This window comes from Giraffa tippelskirchi, chromosome 2 (assembly GCF_054371585.1).
Source record: "Giraffa tippelskirchi isolate mGirTip1 chromosome 2, T2T-mGirTip1v1.2.pri, whole genome shotgun sequence".
In the NCBI taxonomy this organism is placed as follows: Eukaryota; Metazoa; Chordata; class Mammalia; order Artiodactyla; family Giraffidae; genus Giraffa; species Giraffa tippelskirchi.
Window position 1 is genome coordinate 9,484,434 of NC_137276.1, and position 19,632 is coordinate 9,504,065.

General features: G+C 50.9%; 1 protein-coding gene across 1 annotated transcript in view; it reads right to left on the minus strand.

Annotated features, from left to right (window-relative positions):
- The window catches only part of DMBT1 (deleted in malignant brain tumors 1), a 57,637-nt gene that overhangs the window by 27,461 nt on the left and 10,544 nt on the right, over positions 1–19,632 (minus strand). The window contains exons 2-18 of the mRNA XM_081573451.1: positions 19,317–19,373; positions 17,470–17,499; positions 15,512–15,541; positions 13,009–13,053; positions 11,628–11,951; positions 10,821–10,850; positions 10,198–10,224; positions 8,831–9,154; positions 8,026–8,055; positions 7,433–7,459; positions 6,066–6,389; positions 5,259–5,288; positions 4,633–4,659; positions 3,219–3,542; positions 2,414–2,443; positions 1,788–1,814; positions 374–697 (exon numbers count right to left, since the gene is read on the minus strand). Of these exons, the coding sequence (XP_081429577.1) occupies positions 374–697; positions 1,788–1,814; positions 2,414–2,443; positions 3,219–3,542; positions 4,633–4,659; positions 5,259–5,288; positions 6,066–6,389; positions 7,433–7,459; positions 8,026–8,055; positions 8,831–9,154; positions 10,198–10,224; positions 10,821–10,850; positions 11,628–11,951; positions 13,009–13,053; positions 15,512–15,541; positions 17,470–17,499; positions 19,317–19,373 (2,010 nt within the window). The remainder of the gene's footprint in view (positions 1–373; positions 698–1,787; positions 1,815–2,413; positions 2,444–3,218; positions 3,543–4,632; positions 4,660–5,258; positions 5,289–6,065; positions 6,390–7,432; positions 7,460–8,025; positions 8,056–8,830; positions 9,155–10,197; positions 10,225–10,820; positions 10,851–11,627; positions 11,952–13,008; positions 13,054–15,511; positions 15,542–17,469; positions 17,500–19,316; positions 19,374–19,632) is intronic.

The window sequence follows — 19,632 nt, forward strand, 5'->3', positions numbered from 1 at the left end:
AGCAGACCTGCTGCCCAGACCGTGCTTCCCAGTTCCTTGGAGGGGCCACGGTGCAGGACTCAGGAGACAGAACCTAGTCCACCGGCAGCCCCAGCCCATGACCTCTGCTCAGAGACCTGGCAGACCTGTTCTCTTTTGCCTTGGTTTGCACTGTGGCATGGAGCAGAAGGCTTAAAGTCACTTTCAGCTTGTTTTTTTGCCCTAATTCTCCGTCTACATACCCAGGGGCCAGACAAAAGCTACTATACTAAATAAGCAAAGCAGTGAGAGGATTTCAAGGAAAAGGGAAATGTAGAAAATGCTTCATGAGGGGATCAGACTATAAGCAAGAAACCACACCCAGAGAAGCACACCCAGCTCATTTGAGACCCACCTGAGCAGACGACGCTGGCATCCTCGCTGTGCCCACAGTTGTGTGTGTTCCAGGGGTTGTGGGAGCAGCTCCACAGGTAGGTCTCATGCCCTGAGCAGCCCACGTCGTCCAGGACAATGGGCCCTGAGCCCTGCCCGAACCGGGCACTTCCTGGGGCTGAAATGGCCCAGCCACACTCCAGCTGCCTGCAGACCACGTTGGCATCGTTGGTGTCCCAGCCGTCATCACACACGGTGCCCCAGGAGCCTCCGTAAAGGACCTCTACCCGGCCCTGACACCTGTCACCTCCGTTCACCAGCCTCAACGCCAAACCTGATTCGGTTCCTGGAAGGAGACAGGAAAAGTCACCCTCCTGTTTCTCCTGAAGGAAAAGGCACTGAGGATTGAGATTCAGAATTCTTCCAGGGAAAGACTGCTGAGGTCTAGGTAGTAATGTCCATAAGGGCTTGACTGAACGTGTTCATTACTGTTTCTCTCCAATGGCTATGTGATAGTAACCTTGACTGCACTGTGGACTTGCTCTGCAGGTTCTCTGATGGCATCCCCAAATTCAGCAATTCAGGCACTGAATCCAGTCTCAGGATGCAGGTGGGAAAAGGGGAAGCCCACAGCCTACATCGGCAGCCTATTTCCCAGACCTCTAGGATAGGTTGAGCCTCTGCAGCAGGGGACCACTGACACAGCTTCCCCGTTCCCACCAAGGTGCCAGGTTCAGCCGTTCACCCCTATGTGGGAACTCACTCCATTAGCCCAAGGTTATTCTGAAGACTTTTCCATTTATACGTATTCGGGTCACTTTCACATGCAAAGTGTAGCTTGAATCTTTTTTTTTTTTTTAAGCTTGAATCCTGAAATAACCTTGGAATTGTTGAATATCATTGGAGGACTTGGAGATGACTGGGGAGAAGGCACCTATTACCAGCAGACTGTTCACAATCCCTCCAGGACTTGTGAGCTCAACGTCGAGAACAAAAAGACTCTTTCCTCCTACGACAGGAAACTTGTGGCTGACGAGTGCCCCCTGGCAGGAAGCACCCTGACAGAGAAGCTCATAAACAAAACCAAGCAGAGGTCAGAAAAGTGCATGGGGACAAAGACTATTGGAACTTCTGGATCCAGCTGTACCTGAAGTGTGCCCTATAGCTCAATATCCTAGATATGTAAGCCGTGGCACCACCTCAAATTAAGAGAGTGTGAGTGGCCATCCTAGTACTTGCAAACAAAAGCATTCTGAGAAACATATGCCACAACCTGTAGGTAAAGCTTATCCATAACTCTGGCAAGTGAAGGCAACCGTCCAGAGTAGATGAGGTGGTGAGCTCAGAACCTGGACCCAAGAGGCAAGAACTGCACCCATGTCTCTGGACTGGAGCGTGGCATGCCAGTAGTTTAGCAGGATCTGAATGATGCTTACCATAGTCAGTTGTCGGATGCCACCAATCTGGAGGGGAAAGAAAGCAGGATTACAAAGAAGGTCAGTAGAATCAAGGTTGGTCTAATGACCTGTAACTGGGATCAGGACAGTGGGGTCTGAGGAGCTCCATGGTCTGGGGGAGACAGAGGCCTTTTCTGAGAGTTTGCTGTGAGCCCAGATCATGTCATCAAAGGTACACACTCATCTAATGAGGCAGCACAGCCCACAGAGCCATCAGCATGCCCTGCTGACTGGGTACTTCTTGGTAATAGCATCATCTAGACTCCACCTGAGGTGGAGGACAGGAAAAAGCTCTGTTCTCTCCATACACATAACTCTTGGTCCAGAGAACACGTTCAAGCAGAAATGGCCCCAGGACAGACCACACTGTCACCCATAGCTCTGGGGAGACACTGTGTAGCCAAGTACTCCTGAAATCACTGAGCCAGTCCAGAGGATGCTTGTGTTACAGCTCATCTAGCTCTGTCTTTGTGGTCCAGATTGACCAGGGCAGGTACTGAGAGGTGGAAAACCTCCACAGTCCCCTCCTGGGACTACTGGTTGGGGGCCCTGGGGGTGACTGTGGGGGAGGGGACATCCCAGAGTCAAGAGGCAGCAGGACTTACCTGGCACAACCGTGGTCTGGGTCTGGGCAGCTGGGGGAAAGAGAAGGCAGGTCAGACACAGTGCACAGAAGGGGCTTCACGTGGACAAAGCGGGGGATGCTAAGTTGCAGAGCAGCTGAGGGGTCAGTCCGTGCACCTGCTCTGCCGTGGAGGCGGGGGGCCCTAGCCATCCTCAACCCTCCAAAGAGGCTTCTCCTGAGAGGTCCAGGCAGACCGGCACCCCTTATTTCCAATGTCAGGTGATTGACTGTGTCTTGACGACAGAGTGGACCCGGAGCCAATCGTCAGCCTCACAGCTTTTATGGATCCACTGAGGCAGTGAGACAGGGCTCCAGCTCCAGGTCAGGTTCCGTGTGTGATCTGTCAGGCTCGACCTTAGGGGATGACACCGTGGTGCCTGGCAGGTCACACAGGGGCCACTGCCCTGCTCACAGCAGACCTGCTGCCCAGACCGTGCTTCCCAGTTCCTTGGAGGGGCCACGGTGCAGGACTCAGGAGACAGAACCTAGTCCACCGGCAGCCCCAGCCCATGACCTCTGCTCAGAGACCTGGCAGACCTGTTCTCTTTTGCCTTGGTTTGCACTGTGGCATGGAGCAGAAGGCTTAAAGTCACTTTCAGCTTGTTTTTTTGCCCTAATTCTCCGTCTACATACCCAGGGGCCAGACAAAAGCTACTATACTAAATAAGCAAAGCAGTGAGAGGATTTCAAGGAAAAGGGAAATGTAGAAAATGCTTCATGAGGGGATCAGACTATAAGCAAGAAACCACACCCAGAGAAGCACACCCAGCTCATTTGAGACCCACCTGAGCAGACGACGCTGGCATCCTCGCTGTGCCCACAGTTGTGTGTGTTCCAGGGGTTGTGGGAGCAGCTCCACAGGTAGGTCTCATGCCCTGAGCAGCCCACGTCGTCCAGGACAATGGGCCCTGAGCCCTGCCCGAACCGGGCACTTCCTGGGGCTGAAATGGCCCAGCCACACTCCAGCTGCCTGCAGACCACGTTGGCATCGTTGGTGTCCCAGCCGTCATCACACACGGTGCCCCAGGAGCCTCCGTAAAGGACCTCTACCCGGCCCTGACACCTGTCACCTCCGTTCACCAGCCTCAACGCCAAACCTGATTCGGTTCCTGGAAGGAGACAGGAAAAGTCACCCTCCTGTTTCTCCTGAAGGAAAAGGCACTGAGGATTGAGATTCAGAATTCTTCCAGGGAAAGACTGCTGAGGTCTAGGTAGTAATGTCCATAAGGGCTTGACTGAACGTGTTCATTACTGTTTCTCTCCAATGGCTATGTGATAGTAACCTTGACTGCACTGTGGACTTGCTCTGCAGGTTCTCTGATGGCATCCCCAAATTCAGCAATTCAGGCACTGAATCCAGTCTCAGGATGCAGGTGGGAAAAGGGGAAGCCCACAGCCTACATCGGCAGCCTATTTCCCAGACCTCTGGGATAGGTTGAGCCTCTGCAGCAGGGGACCACTGACACAGCTTCCCCGTTCCCACCAAGGTGCCAGGTTCAGCCGTTCACCCCTATGTGGGAACTCACTCCATTAGCCCAAGGTTATTCTGAAGACTTTTCCATTTATACGTATTCGGGTCACTTTCACATGCAAAGTGTAGCTTGAATCTTTTTTTTTTTTTTAAGCTTGAATCCTGAAATAACCTTGGAATTGTTGAATATCATTGGAGGACTTGGAGATGACTGGGGAGAAGGCACCTATTACCAGCAGACTGTTCACAATCCCTCCAGGACTTGTGAGCTCAACGTCGAGAACAAAAAGACTCTTTCCTCCTACGACAGGAAACTTGTGGCTGACGAGTGCCACCTGGCAGGAAGCACCCTGACAGAGAAGCTCATAAACAAAACCAAGCAGAGGTCAGAAAAGTGCGTGGGGACAAAGACTATTGGAACTTCTGGATCCAGCTGTACCTGAAGTGTGCCCTATAGCTCAATATCCTAGATATGTAAGCCGTGGCACCACCTCAAATTAAGAGAGTGTGAGTGGCCATCCTAGTACTTGCAAACAAAAGCATTCTGAGAAACATATGCCACAACCTGTAGGTAAAGCTTATCCATAACTCTGGCAAGTGAAGGCAACCGTCCAGAGTAGATGAGGTGGTGAGCTCAGAACCTGGACCCAAGAGGCAAGAACTGCACCCATGTCTCTGGACTGGAGCGTGGCATGCCAGTAGTTTAGCAGGATCTGAATGATGCTTACCATAGTCAGTTGTCGGATGCCACCAATCTGGAGGGGAAAGAAAGCAGGATTACAAAGAAGGTCAGTAGAATCAAGGTTGGTCTAATGACCTGTAACTGGGATCAGGACAGTGGGGTCTGAGGAGCTCCATGGTCTGGGGGAGACAGAGGCCTTTTCTGAGAGTTTGCTGTGAGCCCAGATCATGTCATCAAAGGTACACACTCATCTAATGAGGCAGCACAGCCCACAGAGCCATCAGCATGCCCTGCTGACTGGGCACTTCTTGGTAATAGCATCATCTAGACTCCACCTGAGGTGGAGGACAGGAAAAAGCTCTGTTCTCTCCATACACATAACTCTTGGTCCAGAGAACACGTTCAAGCAGAAATGGCCCCAGGACAGACCACACTGTCACCCATAGCTCTGGGGAGACACTGTGTAGCCAAGTACTCCTGAAATCATTGAGCCAGTCCAGAGGATGCTTGTGTTACAGCTCATCTGGCTCTGTCTTTGTGGTCCAGATTGACCAGGGCAGGTACTGAGAGGTGGAAAACCTCCACGGTCCCCTCCTGGGACTACTGGTTGGGGGCCCTGGGGGTGACTGTGGGGGAGGGGACATCCCAGAGTCAAGAGGCAGCAGGACTTACCTGGCACAACCGTGGTCTGGGTCTGGGCAGCTGGGGGAAAGAGAAGGCAGGTCAGACACAGTGCACAGAAGGGGCTTCACGTGGACAAAGCGGGGGATGCTAAGTTGCAGAGCAGCTGAGGGGTCAGTCCGTGCACCTGCTCTGCCATGGAGGCGGGGGGCCCTAGCCATCCTCAACCCTCCAAAGAGGCTTCTCCTGAGAGGTCCAGGCAGACCGGCACCCCTTATTTCCAATGTCAGGTGATTGACTCTGTGTCTTGACGACAGAGTGGACCCGGAGCCAATCGTCAGCCTCACAGCTTTTATGGATCCACTGAGGCAGTGAGACAGGGCTCCAGCTCCAGGTCAGGTTCCGTGTGTGATCTGTCAGGCTCGACCTTAGGGGATGACACCGTGGTGCCTGGCAGGTCACACAGGGGCCACTGCCCTGCTCACAGCAGACCTGCTGCCCAGACTGTGCTTCCCAGTTCCTTGGAGGGGCCACGGTGCAGGACTCAGGAGACAGAACCTAGTCCACCGGCAGCCCCAGCCCACGACCTCTGCTCAGAGACCTGGCAGACCTGTTCTCTTTTGCCTTGGTTTGCACTGTGGCATGGAGCAGAAGGCTTAAAGTCACTTTCAGCTTGTTTTTTTGCCCTAATTCTCCGTCTACATACCCAGGGGCCAGACAAAAGCTATTATACTAAATAAGCAAAGCAGTGAGAGGATTTCAAGGAAAAGGGAAATGTAGAAAATGCTTCATGAGGGGATCAGAATATAAGCAAGAAACCACACCCAGAGAAGCACACCCAGCTCATTTGAGACCCACCTGAGCAGACGACGCTGGCATCCTCGCTGTGCCCACAGTTGTGTGTGTTCCAGGGGTTGTGGGAGCAGCTCCACAGGTAGGTCTCATGCCCTGAGCAGCCCACTTCATCCAGGACAATGGGCCCTGAGCCCTGCCCGAACCGGGCACTTCCTGGAGCTGCAATGGCCCAGCCACACTCCAGCTGCCTGCAGACCACGTTGGCGTCGTTGGTGTCCCAGCTGTCATCACACACGGTGCCCCAGGAGCCTCCGTAAAGGACCTCCACCCGGCCCTGACACCTGTCACCTCCGTTCACCAGCCTCAAGGCCAAACCCGATTCGGTTCCTGGAAGGAAGCATGAAAAGTCATTCTCTTTGTCTCCTGAAGGAGGGAGTCCTGATGTCTGAGTGAGATTTGGATATCTTGCGAGGAAAGAGACTGAGTCTAGGTCTTGTTCCTTATCGAGAGCAATTGACTGAAGTCTGGCCATCATCGCCGACCCACCAGGGACTGTGTCACAGAACTGCAGCTGTGTGCTGAGCTATGCATTCTCTGATTCATTCCCCACAAAAGCAGGAATTCAGGAGCGGAGCTCAGCCTTGGGATGCCAGAGGGAGAGGGGTGTCCACGTCCTGCCTCCTTAGTGACCCCTGGGATGGACAGGAGCCTGTGCATCAGGGTACCTCCTGACACAGCTTCCCAGCCCCCACCAAGTTGCCTCTTTCTGCTGCTCACCCCACTCGGGTCTCTACCTCACCTGAACCGAGCTTGTTCTGAAGGCTTGCTTTCCACTGAACTCTTTCCAGGTCATTTTGAAACGCAAAACTTAGCCTGGATCTAAAATAAACCACGGACCCACTGCCTATCACCGGAGCCCATGGAGATGACTGGGGAACAGGCACCTGTTGCCAGCAGGCTGCTCCCAGTCTGCCCAAGCCTTGCCAGCGGGAGGTCTAGAACAAAGGGACTCTTCCTGTTGGGATGTAGACTCGAGGCTGACCCCTGCCCCATGACAGGAAGTAAAGTTAGAGTGAAGCCCAAACACATAAAAAAGCAGAGGTATAAAAAGTGGTTAAGACAGGTAGTCTTGGAACCTCTGGATCCAGCTGTACCTGAAGACAGAACTACCACTAAATGTCTTAGACATGAAAGTAACTGGCTCCTCGTCTAGCTTAAGTGAATGTCAGTTGGAATCCTACCACTTGCAAACTAAAACAGCGTAACTAATACATTCTCTAACGGATAGGTGAAGGTTATCCACGGTTCTGATGAGTAGAGGGAATCCCCAACAGTGAATGAGGTGGTGAACACAGAGTCTTAACCCAAGATTTAGACATTGACTGGAGTACTGAACACTGATAGTTCGGTAGGATGCAAGTGGTGCTTACCATAAGCAGTTGTCGGATACCACCAATCTGGAGGGGAAAGAAAGCAGGATTACAAAGAAAGTCAGTACAATCAAGGTTGGTCTAATGACCTGTAACTGGGATCAGGACAGTGGGGTCTGAGGAGCTCCATGGTCCAGGGAGAAGAAGCCGTTTCTGAGAGTTTGCTGTGAACTCAGATCATGTCATCAAGGTACACACTCATCTACTGAGGCGGCACAGCCCACAGAGCCATCAGCATGCCCTGCTGACTGGGTGCTTCTTGGTAATCGCATCCCCTAGACAGGTGGAGGACAGGTAAAAGATCTGTCCTCCCAGCACACTTAACTCTCAGTCCAGAGAATACGTTCAAGCAGAAATGACCCCAGGACAGACCACCCTGTCACCCAAAGCTCTGGGGAGACACCGTGTAGCCTCGAAGTCCTGAAATCACTGAGCCAGCCCAGAGGATGTCTGTGTTATGGCTCATCTGGAACCATCTTCGTGCTCTAGAGTGACCAGGGCAGGTACTGAGAGGTGGAAAACCTCCACAGTCCCCACCTGGGGGTGACTGTGGGGGAGGGGACATCCCAGAGTCAAGAGGCAGCAGGACTTACCTGGCACAACCGTGGTCTGGCTCTGGGCAGCTGTGGGAGAAAGAAGGCAGGTCAGACAGTGCACAGAAGGGGCTTCACGTGGACAAAGCGGGGGATGCTAAGTTGCAGAGCAGCTGAGGGGTCAGTCCGTGCACCTGCTCTGCCATGGAGGCGGGGGGCCCTAGCCATCCTCAACCCTCCAAAGAGGCTTCTCCTGAGAGGTCCAGGCAGACCGGCACCCCTTATTTCCAATGTCAGGTGATTGACTCTGTGTCTTGATGACAGAGTGGACCCGGAGCCAATCGTCAGCCTCACAGCTTTTATGGATCCACTGAGGCAGTGAGACAGGGCTCCAGCTCCAGGTCAAGTTCCGTGTGTGATCTGTCAGGCTCGACCTTAGGGGATGACACCGTGGTGCCTGGCAGGTCACACAGGGGCCACTGCCCTGCTCACAGCAGACCTGCTGCCCAGACCGTGCTTCCCAGTTCCTTGGAGGGGCCACAGTGCAGGACTCAGGAGACAGAACCTAGTCCACCGGCAGCCCCAGCCCATGACCTCCGCTCAGAGACCTGGCAGACCTGTTCTCTTTTGCCTTGGTTTGCACTGTGGCATGGAGCAGAAGGCTTAAAGTCACTTTCAGCTTGTTTTTTTGCCCTAATTCTCCGTCTACATACCCAGGGGCCAGACAAAAGCTATTATACTAAATAAGCAAAGCAGTGAGAGGATTTCAAGGAAAAGGGAAATGTAGAAAATGCTTCATGAGGGGATCAGAATATAAGCAAGAAACCACACCCAGAGAAGCACACCCAGCTCATTTGAGACCCACCTGAGCAGACGACGCTGGCATCCTCGCTGTGCCCACAGTTGTGTGTGTTCCAGGGGTTGTGGGAGCAGCTCCACAGGTAGGTCTCATGCCCTGAGCAGCCCACTTCATCCAGGACAATGGGCCCTGAGCCCTGCCCGAACCGGGCACTTCCTGGGGCTGAAATAGCCCAGCCACATTCCAGCTGCCTGCAGACCACGTTGGCGTCATTGGTGTCCCAACTGTCATCACACACGGTGCCCCAGGAGCCTCCGTAAAGGACCTCCACCCGGCCCTGACACCTGTCACCTCCGTTCACCAGCCTCAAGGCCAAACCCGATTCGGTTCCTGGAAGGAAGCACGAAAAGTCATTCTCTTTGTCTCCTGAAGGAGGGAGTCCTGATGTCTGAGTGAGATTTGGATATCTTGCGAGGAAAGAGACTGAGTCTAGGTCTTGTTCCTTATCGAGAGCAATTGACTGAAGTCTGGCCATCATCGCCGACCCACCAGGGACTGTGTCACAGAACTGCAGCTGTGTGCTGAGCTATGCATTCTCTGATTCATTCCCCACAAAAGCAGGAATTCAGGAGCGGAGCTCAGCCTTGGGATGCCAGAGGGAGAGGGGTGTCCACGTCCTGCCTCCTTAGTGACCCCTGGGATGGACAGGAGCCTGTGCATCAGGGTACCTCCTGACACAGCTTCCCAGCCCCCACCAAGTTGCCTCTTTCTGCTGCTCACCCCACTCGGGTCTCTACCTCACCTGAACCGAGCTTGTTCTGAAGGCTTGCTTTCCACTGAACTCTTTCCAGGTCATTTTGAAACGCAAAACTTAGCCTGGATCTAAAATAAACCACGGACCCACTGCCTATCACCGGAGCCCATGGAGATGACTGGGGAACAGGCACCTGTTGCCAGCAGGCTGCTCCCAGTCTGCCCAAGCCTTGCCAGCGGGAGGTCTAGAACAAAGGGACTCTTCCTGTTGGGATGTAGACTCGAGGCTGACCCCTGCCCCATGACAGGAAGTAAAGTTAGAGTGAAGCCCAAACACATAAAAAAGCAGAGGTATAAAAAGTGGTTAAGACAGGTAGTCTTGGAACCTCTGGATCCAGCTGTACCTGAAGACAGAACTACCACTAAATGTCTTAGACATGAAAGTAACTGGCTCCTCGTCTAGCTTAAGTGAATGTCAGTTGGAATCCTACCACTTGCAAACTAAAACAGCGTAACTAATACATTCTCTAACGGATAGGTGAAGGTTATCCACGGTTCTGATGAGTAGAGGGAATCCCCAACAGTGAATGAGGTGGTGAACACAGAGTCTTAACCCAAGATTTAGACATTGACTGGAGTACTGAACACTGATAGTTCGGTAGGATGCAAGTGGTGCTTACCATAAGCAGTTGTCGGATACCACCAATCTGGAGGGGAAAGAAGGCAGGATTACAAAGAAGGTCAATAGAATCAAGGTTGGTCTAATGACCTGTAACTGGGATCAGGACAGTGGGGTCTGAGGAGCTTCATGGTCCAGGGAGAAGAGGCCGTTTCTGAGAGTTTGCTGTGAACTCAGATCATGTCATCAAAGGTACACACTCATCTACTGAGGCGGCATAGCCCACAGAGCCATCAGCATGCCCTGCTGACTGGGTACTTCTTGGTAATAGCATCATCTAGACTCCACCTGAGGTGGAGGACAGGAAAAGACTCTGTCCTCTCCATACACATAACTCTTGGTCCAGAGAACACATTCAAGCAGAAATGACCCCAGGACAGACCACACTGTCACCCATAGCTCTGGGGAGACATTGTGTAGCCATGTACTCCTGAAATCACTGAGCCAGTCCAGAGGATGCTTGTGTTACAGCTCATCTGGATCTGTCTTTGTGGTCCAGAGTGACCAGGGCAGGTACTGAGAGGTGGAAAACCTCCACAGTCCCCTCCTGGGACAACTGGTTGAGGGCCCTTGGGGTGACTGTGGGGAGGGGACATCCCAGAGTCAAGAGGCAGCAGGACTTACCTGGCACAACCGTGGTCTGGCTCTGGGCAGCTGTGGGAGAAAGAAGGCAGGTCAGACACAGTGCACAGAAGGGGCTTCACGTGGACAAAGCGGGGGATGCTAAGTTGCAGAGCAGCTGAGGGGTCAGTCCGTGCACCTGCTCTGCCATGGAGGCGGGGGGCCCTAGCCATCCTCAACCCTCCAAAGAGGCTTCTCCTGAGAGGTCCAGGCAGACCGGCACCCCTTATTTCCAATGTCAGGTGATTGACTCTGTGTCTTGATGACAGAGTGGACCCGGAGCCAATCGTCAGCCTCACAGCTTTTATGGATCCACTGAGGCAGTGAGACAGGGCTCCAGCTCCAGGTCAGGTTCCGTGTGTGATCTGTCAGGCTCGACCTTAGGGGATGACACCGTGGTGCCTGGCAGGTCACACAGAGGCCACTGCCCTGCTCACAGCAGACCTGCTGCCCAGACCGTACTTCCCAGTTCCTTGGAGGGGCCACAGTGCAGGACTCAGGAGACAGAACCTAGTCCACCGGCAGCCCCAGCCCATGACCTCTGCTCAGAGACCTGGCAGACCTGTTCTCTTTTGCCTTGGTTTGCACTGTGGCATGGAGCAGAAGGCTTAAAGTCACTTTCAGCTTGTTTTTTTGCCCTAATTCTCCGTCTACATACCCAGGGGCCAGACAAAAGCTATTATACTAAATAAGCAAAGCAGTGAGAGGATTTCAAGGAAAAGGGAAATGTAGAAAATGCTTCATGAGGGGATCAGAATATAAGCAAGAAACCACACCCAGAGAAGCACACCCAGCTCATTTGAGACCCACCTGAGCAGACGACGCTGGCATCCTCGCTGTGCCCACAGTTGTGTGTGTTCCAGGTGCTGTGGGAGCAGCTCCACAGGTAGGTCTCATGCCCTGAGCAGCCCACGTCGTCCAGGACAATGGGCCCTGAGCCCTGCCCGAACCGGGCACTTCCTGGGGCTGCAATGGCCCAGCCACACTCCAGCTGCCTGCAGACCACGTTGGCGTCGTTGGTGTCCCAGCTGTCATCACACACGGTGCCCCAGGAGCCTCCGTAAAGGACCTCCACCCGGCCCTGACACCTGTCACCTCCGTTCACCAGCCTCAAGGCCAAACCCGATTGGATCCCTAGAGGGCAGCACAGACAACCATTTCATGTTTCTCTTGAGGTCACAGGCCTAAGGCAGGTTCCAGACTCAGGGGACTTCTAATGGCTTTAGATCAAAGCAGTCCATTCTATAGGAAATCAACCCTGAATATTGACTGAAAGGACCAATGCTGAAGCTGCAACTCCAGTACTTTGGCCCCCTGATGGAAAGAGTTGCCTCATTGGAAAAGACCCTGATGCTGGGAAAGATTGAAGGCAGGAGGAGAAAGGGACAACAGAGATTGAGATGGTTGGATGGCATCACCAACTCAATGAACATGAGTTTGAGCAAGGTCCAGGAGATGGTGAAGAACAGGGAAGACTGGTGTGCTGCAGTCCATGGGGTTGCAAAGAGTCGGATACAACTAAGTGACTAAACAACAGTAAATGGCCACATTTCCCTGGGCTGGGTGTCACCTTTGAACATGGCTGTGAGTTAACCTTCCTCACAGGGAAATAAACATAGATTCTCTTCCCCCAGCCCAGGTTGCCAGGACCTCAGGCTCTCCTGGCTGTAACTCTCAGCTCTCCTACTGGAGGGGCCCCCAGGGTGGGTTACAGGACCTCTGCACCCCAGGCTAAAGGACCATGGTTCCTCTAGAGTGAGCAAAAACTAGTGAGGCCTCATATGGACTCAGGTAAAGCCTAGACAAGCTGGCCACCTCAACAGATTTCAACTGCCTCTCCAGGCTCTGTAGCCAGTGACTCTGAATCCTAGCCTGACCCGAGGTCAGCATGCATTGGTGAGGATAACATGGTGGGCATGGGGCGCGGGAAACAGGACTCTCTTAGAGACAGAAAACCAAGCTCCATCTTGGAGCTCCTTAGAGATGTCTCTGCAGGTTGATCCCTCCCCTATCTCAGAGTCAAGGTCCATGGAAGAGACACCCATTCAGTGAGGCCTTGTTCAGAGGCCCTCCCCCTTTGAGAGCTGAGCACCCCATCCCTTATGCCTTCTGCACCTCTTCTGGACCAGATATAGATCTCTGGGTGCAGCAGGGGAATAAGCCCACAAGGATCCCACATAACAAATGTTACCTTCAGTTGTGCTCACTGTTGAGAGTTCCTCCGTGGCAAATATAACTGCAGAGTGGAGAGAAGGAAAGGTCATTGGGTTGTGGCTCTCCTCCAGGGAGGACTGGCCCTCAAGCTCGGCTCGGAAACGGGGCTGGAGGCAAAGATCCGGAAGCCCTGCCCACTGCCCCAAGACTGTGTTCCTGCCGAAGCAGAAGGCAAATCTGTCTGTCTGCCAGCCCTCATTCAATGTTGGAGGCCACCAGGGACATTCTTGGTTCCTGTTACCACTTCCTATGCTTCCATAATCTCCATTCAAAAAAATTACCCTATCGATGAATGGCCCAAATCTGTTCATAAGACTGAACTTGAAATGGGCTTCCCCGGTAGCTCAGCAGTAAAGAGTGTGCCTGCAATGCAGGAGACACAGGAGACCTGGGTTCAGTCCCTGGTTAGGGAAGATACCCTGAAGGAGGGCATGGAAACCCACTCCAGTATTCTTACCTGGAGAATCTCATGGACAGAGGAGCCTGGCAGGCTACAGTCCTTGGGGTTGCAGAGTCGGACACAACTGAAGCAACCGAACATGCACGCAAAGTTCAGATACCAACTGCCTATTTCAATGGCGCAAACATACTCCGAGATGACGACATCTACTGTCACTGAGATATTCCCAAGGGTGGCCCCAACTAGGAGGAAAGATGTTTCCAAAGATGCATCTCCAAAGTCAAGGTACCTGCTGCAACGCGACTGCTTGGACAGAAATGCTCTCTTGGGGGACACATTCTCAGGTGATGACTGGATTTCATGGCCACATCCTATGTTTAGTGACATGTATGTGCACACAGCAGCCCACATAGTAAATGCCAGAGGTTGCTCTGAGTGTGTGTGTGTTCAGTCGTGTCCGACTCTTCGCAACCCCATAGACTGTAGCCCACCAGGCTCCTCTGTCCATGGAAATTTTCAGGCAAGAATACCGGAATGGGTCTCCATTTCCTACTCCAGGGGATCTTCCCGACCTAGGGATCAAACCTGTGTCTCCTGCCTCTCTTGCACTAGCAGACGGATTCTTTACCGCTGTGCCACCTGGGAAGCAGGAATAGCCAACTGGATTGCCTGTAGGCTTTTCCCAAGGTGCATTCTGGGTGTTTTTTAGCTCCACCTTCTGCCCCCTTCTGGATTTCTATGAATGGTCCCTGCAGAAATCCAGCTTCCACCTATGCCTTTCTCCTGGAGGTCAATCACCAGAAATCTGTCCCTCAAGTCACTCCCAGGCCATTTCCGGACCCCCAGGGCATGCTCTGAAAGGGCAGGGATTGGCCTCAACATAGCCAAGACCCAATAGCAGGGTCAGCTGCCCTAAGTGAGCACATGAAAGACGCTAATGTACCAAAGTTGGCACAAAGGGTGTGTATGCTCACTGTGGAGAAGGAGGAGAGAGGATCCATTTAGAAAGAATCGTGGACAGAGGCAAAGACACCTGTTCTGGGTTCAAATCCCTGCCCAGCCACTGACCCACCACATGACCTGAGACATAGAACTTGACAAGTTAACTAATGATGCCCTGGTTCCCCCATCTGCACAAAGTTAATTATACTACTCACCTCAAAGTGCTTTTTTTAGGAGGGGGGAGATTTCACGACAGTAGCACTTACTATGTGCACTAGTTGAGCACTTATTCTGTGCCAGCCAGTCTTTCAAATGCTTTTTTTAAAAAAATATATTAACTCATTCATTGTAAGAAAATAATTTTGTGTAGGGTACAAAGCAAGTCCTTGGGAGATAGTAACTGTGTTCTATAGAACTGTCGTTCATGGCAAGAAGAGGTACTGATTCTCCCCCGCCACCACCACCTCCTGATTCCAAGCTGAAGCTAATCTCATGCAACGAATAACTGACAGGTAGAGAGAAGAAACCTGAGCATCGAAGAATCGATGCTTTTGAACTGTGGTGTTGGAGAAGGCTCTTGAGAGTCCCTTGGACTGCAAGGAGATCCAACCAGTCCATCCTAAAGGAGATCAGTCCTGGGTGTTCATTGGAAGGACTGATGTTGAAGCTGAAACTCCAATACTTTGGCCACCTGATGCGAAGAGCTGACTCATTGGAAAAGACTCTGATGCTGGGAAGGATTGAAGGCAGGAGGAGAAGGAGACCACAGAGGATGAGATGGTTGGATGGCATGACTGACTCCATGGACATGAGTTTGAGTAAACTGTGGGAGTTGGTGATGGACAGGGAGGCCTGGCGTTCATGGGGTCGCAAAGAGTCAGACACGACTGAGCGACTGAACTGACTGACTGAGAGAGACAAAGGGAGAAGAAGGACAGAGGGAACTGGTTGGGTGTGTGTCTGGGACACACCAAGGGTCTTGGCACCCCTGGACTCCTCCTACTCCATCCTTGCCTTCTAAAGGGCAGGCCCTTGTCCTGTGACCAAGGCTGCACTTAACCTCAGTTTGCCGCAACCCTGGCTGACCCAGCCAACAAGAAAAGCCTCGGGGAAGGCAAGTAAAGAAAAAATGTCTTACCGTCGTTTATAGTCTGGAAATTCCTCTGATCTAGAAAGAAATACAGATTCATCTTAGTCAGTTCTGCTGTTTGTAAATGACACGGTCACAGCAAAGGGCTTGAGGGTCACCTTACAATCATGCCAGGGGGCGCTGTGATTCAGTCTTGAGCGGCAGCATTCTTGCTGAAAGCGTTTGGGGTTTTGTAATAGAACTTCAAAACAAATTGGCTATGGGGCTATCAGTAGTTTTAGATGTAATAAAGTACGTGTCTGTTTACCATGCGCCCTAACACTAGTTAAGAGTCCCATGCGATCTATGCTCAGAAAGCACCCAGCTTATTTCATTCTCCTGAGTACTATCTTTTCTGCCGAGCAGACTGCATCGATCTCCAAGTCTGAGGATTTTGTGGATGGGAACCTTGTCTGAGCCCTCTCTCTGGACTAAGGGGAGGATGTCCAGCCTAAGGAGATGGTAGAGAGGGACAGGAAGGCACAAAATGGAGGCTGTGCCAGAGTGCTTGTTGCTTGTTGTAACAATTCAAGACGTGACCAAGGATTAGCATCCTGAAAATGTGCTCATGGATCCTTCTCTGGATTCGCCTCCATCGTCTCCATGCAGATTTAAACAAGGACTTAGAAGGCAAACAAGGATTGAGTCTGAGTTGCAGCTGCCCACTTGCCTGCTCTTCACTTGTTTGACCCCAAAGAACGGTGTTCTACCACCAATGGCAGGTGACACTTCTGAACTCCATTGATCAGAAGTCCTTTTTTTTTTCCCTAGAGCTTCAGAAAATGTGTCAAAGGCACAGTTTGGGAAATGGAACTTAGAGATAAGCCCCCATCAGGGCACTATGATGCTTAGATAAAATATTAGAAGGGTTCAGCATGGAGTGGAGAAGTATCTAATTCAGGGTGGAGGTGATGTAAGGTGACTAAGTCAGCCTAAGTTTATATCTGTTCCCTCGAGTTCCTGGCATCAGTGCCAAGAATAACAGAAAAATGCTCTTCCTTCCTCCTCTGTCTGGCCAACTCGTACACAAGCCCTGTACCTCCCTTTACCTGTGACTTCCACAGTGTAGCTCTCTCTGATGGCTTGAGCACATGCCTCTTGCCAAGCACATCTCTCCCCAGCACCCATCACAGCTGTACTTCTAGCTGTGTGTTCAGAGATTACTGTCTATCTTTCCATAAAACCCTAAGTCCCTACAGGGGCCGCTCCTGTTTAGAAGGATCTTGGTAGGACTAGCTCTTGACAGATGAGGTGGCACGGATGTTGAGCCCATTGTGAAAGATGTGTGAAAGTTCAATGTTAGCAACTCTCTTATGGAAAAGTCTTTACATCAACAAGCCAGACTTACGATGTAGCCAATAACCATTTGGGAAAATGTTTAAAACCTGCATTTACTTGACATTAAGCAAAACATAGACATTAAGAAAAAATAAGTTTAAAAAGGTAGCACTTAAAATATATGCATAGATCTGTCACTTGCTTTGGAAATTCCCAGTCAAATCTTATAAGTACATTGCAAACATGAAAGCTTAATTCAGTCCTGGGCCATGTAGCATGGTTGCTCAAAACTGGGTCTGCAGACCATTTTATTTTCGGTTATATAAAAATGCAGATTCCTAAGTCCCACCCCAGACCATCCAAATCCAAGTGTCTGTGGTAGGGAGGTGAATTCTAAGGACCTGCATTCAACCAAACACCCTAGTTGATTTTGATGTGCACTGAGCTTTGAGGCAAAGGCAAAATAAAATCGAAGAAGAAACAAACTGTATAACCACAGTTCATTTGTGCTGTAGCTGAAAGAAGTTTCTCTTGCCTTTGTATTTCCATAAAGGACACAAATCATATTACCCAATCCTCATACCATTCACTAAAGTCCAGGGAGGCAGTGCTTATTCTTCAGATATAAATAGCTGTATAGAATGATAAACTTTAAACCAAATACAGGATACCGTTTTCAAAATACTTACCATGTGTTCTGGGAGGATTTGACTCAGAAACTATAAAAGAAAAAAGGAAAAATCAGACACATGCATGTTTCAGGCACAAGGACCCTAACCAAGAAATCCACCTTTGAGCCACTGCTTTTCTTTCTTTTTTTTTTTTTTAAATAAATTTATTTATTTTAGTTGGGGGCTAATTACTTTACAATATTGTAGTGGTTTTTGCCATACATTGACATGAATCAGCCATGGGTTTATATGTGTTCCCCATCCTGAACCCCCTCCCACCTCCCTCCCCATCCCATCCCTCTGGGTCATCCCATTGCCCCAGCCCTGAGCATTTGTCTCATGCATTGAACCTGGAATGGTGTTCTGTTTCACATATGATAATATACATGTTTCAATGCTATTCTCCCAGAACGTCCCACCCTCACCTTCTCCCTCAGAGTCCACAAGACTGTTCTATGCATCTGCGTCTCTTATTCTGTCTCACATATAGGGTTATCGTTACCATCTTTCAAATTCCATATATGTGCATTAGTATACTGTATTGGTGTTTTTCTTTCTGGCTTACTTCACTCTATAATGGGCTCCAGTTTCATCCATCTCAATAGAACTGATTCAAATGTATTCTTTTTAATGGCTGAGTAATATTCCATTGTGTATATGTACCACAGCTTCCTTATCCATTCATCTGCTGATGGACATCTAGGTTGCTTCCATGTCCTGGCTATTGTAAACAGTGCTGCGATGAACATTGGGGTACACGCGTCTCTTTCAATTCTGGTTTCCTCGGTGTGTATGCCCAGCAGTGGGATTGCTGGGTCATATGGCAGTTCTATTCCCAGTTTTTTAAGGCATCTCCACAGTGGCTGTACTAGTTTGCATTCCCACCAACAGTGTAAGAGGGTTCTGCTTTTCTTACAGTTGACTCTGAATTAAAGATCTAGTGCAATGAGAGATCTAGGCTCACTTCCAAAATGCCTGCAGGGTGAAAGTCCACAGAGACTTGCTTTTTTTAAGAAAAAGGGAGTCTGCACTTTTGTTATCTCTTCTCCTTCCTTGCACACACCCAAGGAGGCCCATTTTTAAAAGCTTAATTGTGGCAGATGATTTTGAACATTTTCTAGCCTGGGGACCTGGGGTCATACTCCAGAGTTTTACATCATACTCAGGAGTTTTGCCTGTGTCACCTCAGCTCATCCTCATACAATCCCATAGAGAAGCTGGCTTGAGTAGGTGACCCAGATCAACTGGCCAGCAAGTGACAGCCGGACCTGTATTCAGACGGTTGCTCTTAACCATTTTGCTGTTCTGCCTCCCAGTGCATATATATTCACCATTTGTATTATTTGGCTCAAATCATAGTCTGTGCTTTTGCACAAGCAAGTATACTCATGCACACACAGGACTGCCATAAAAGAGGAATTAGGGAGCAGAAGCAGTTAGCATTTAAAGCATTGACTGAGGCCAGGGTATTCATTATTTCCCCAAGACTTGTTAGCAATTCTAGAGAAGAAGAGGAATGTGATTCTCACCAGAGAGGCTCAGCTAGATACTGCTGCCCCCTGCTGCCCCTGCCGCCCTGCTGTCTGTAACCCCTGCTGGACACCCAGGGGGCAGCCTGGGGGCCAGAGACCTTAGGAAAGGAGTGTGACTGGACCGACAATGGTATGCAGCCTGGGAGCCTATCTCATGGTCAGTATGGAACCTCACAAGGAAGGAGCTAAGGGTCTAGGTGGACCCCATCAGAGGAAACCCTTCCTGTCCCACATCTAAAACCCAGCAGAACTCTCTGTGGCAGTCCCTCCTGAGTCCTTGGGGGTGGCCTTGGGCACCACAATCGCCCAGCCCGGGAGTTCAGATAGACTTACCAGAGCTGAGTAACTCCCAGAAAGCACTTTCCGTGGTTTCTCTCGTTGTTGATGTTGCTGAAACAACAAAGAAGAACAGCCAAATGAGAGCTCTTCCAAAAACAAGTGTTAAAGCCAGACCCACCCTCCTTCCCATCAGCTAATTGGAGCAGCAGAGGGAGTTGCATTGCTGTTTGCTTTGGAGGGTCGCTGGACCCGTCATTCATGAATTCATTGATTCACTCAAGGAATATGGACCAGTCTCTGACCACACAGGGGGGACAGAGCAGAGGGATCCATCACTGAAGGTAAGATGCAGTCCTCTGGAGCTCAGAGG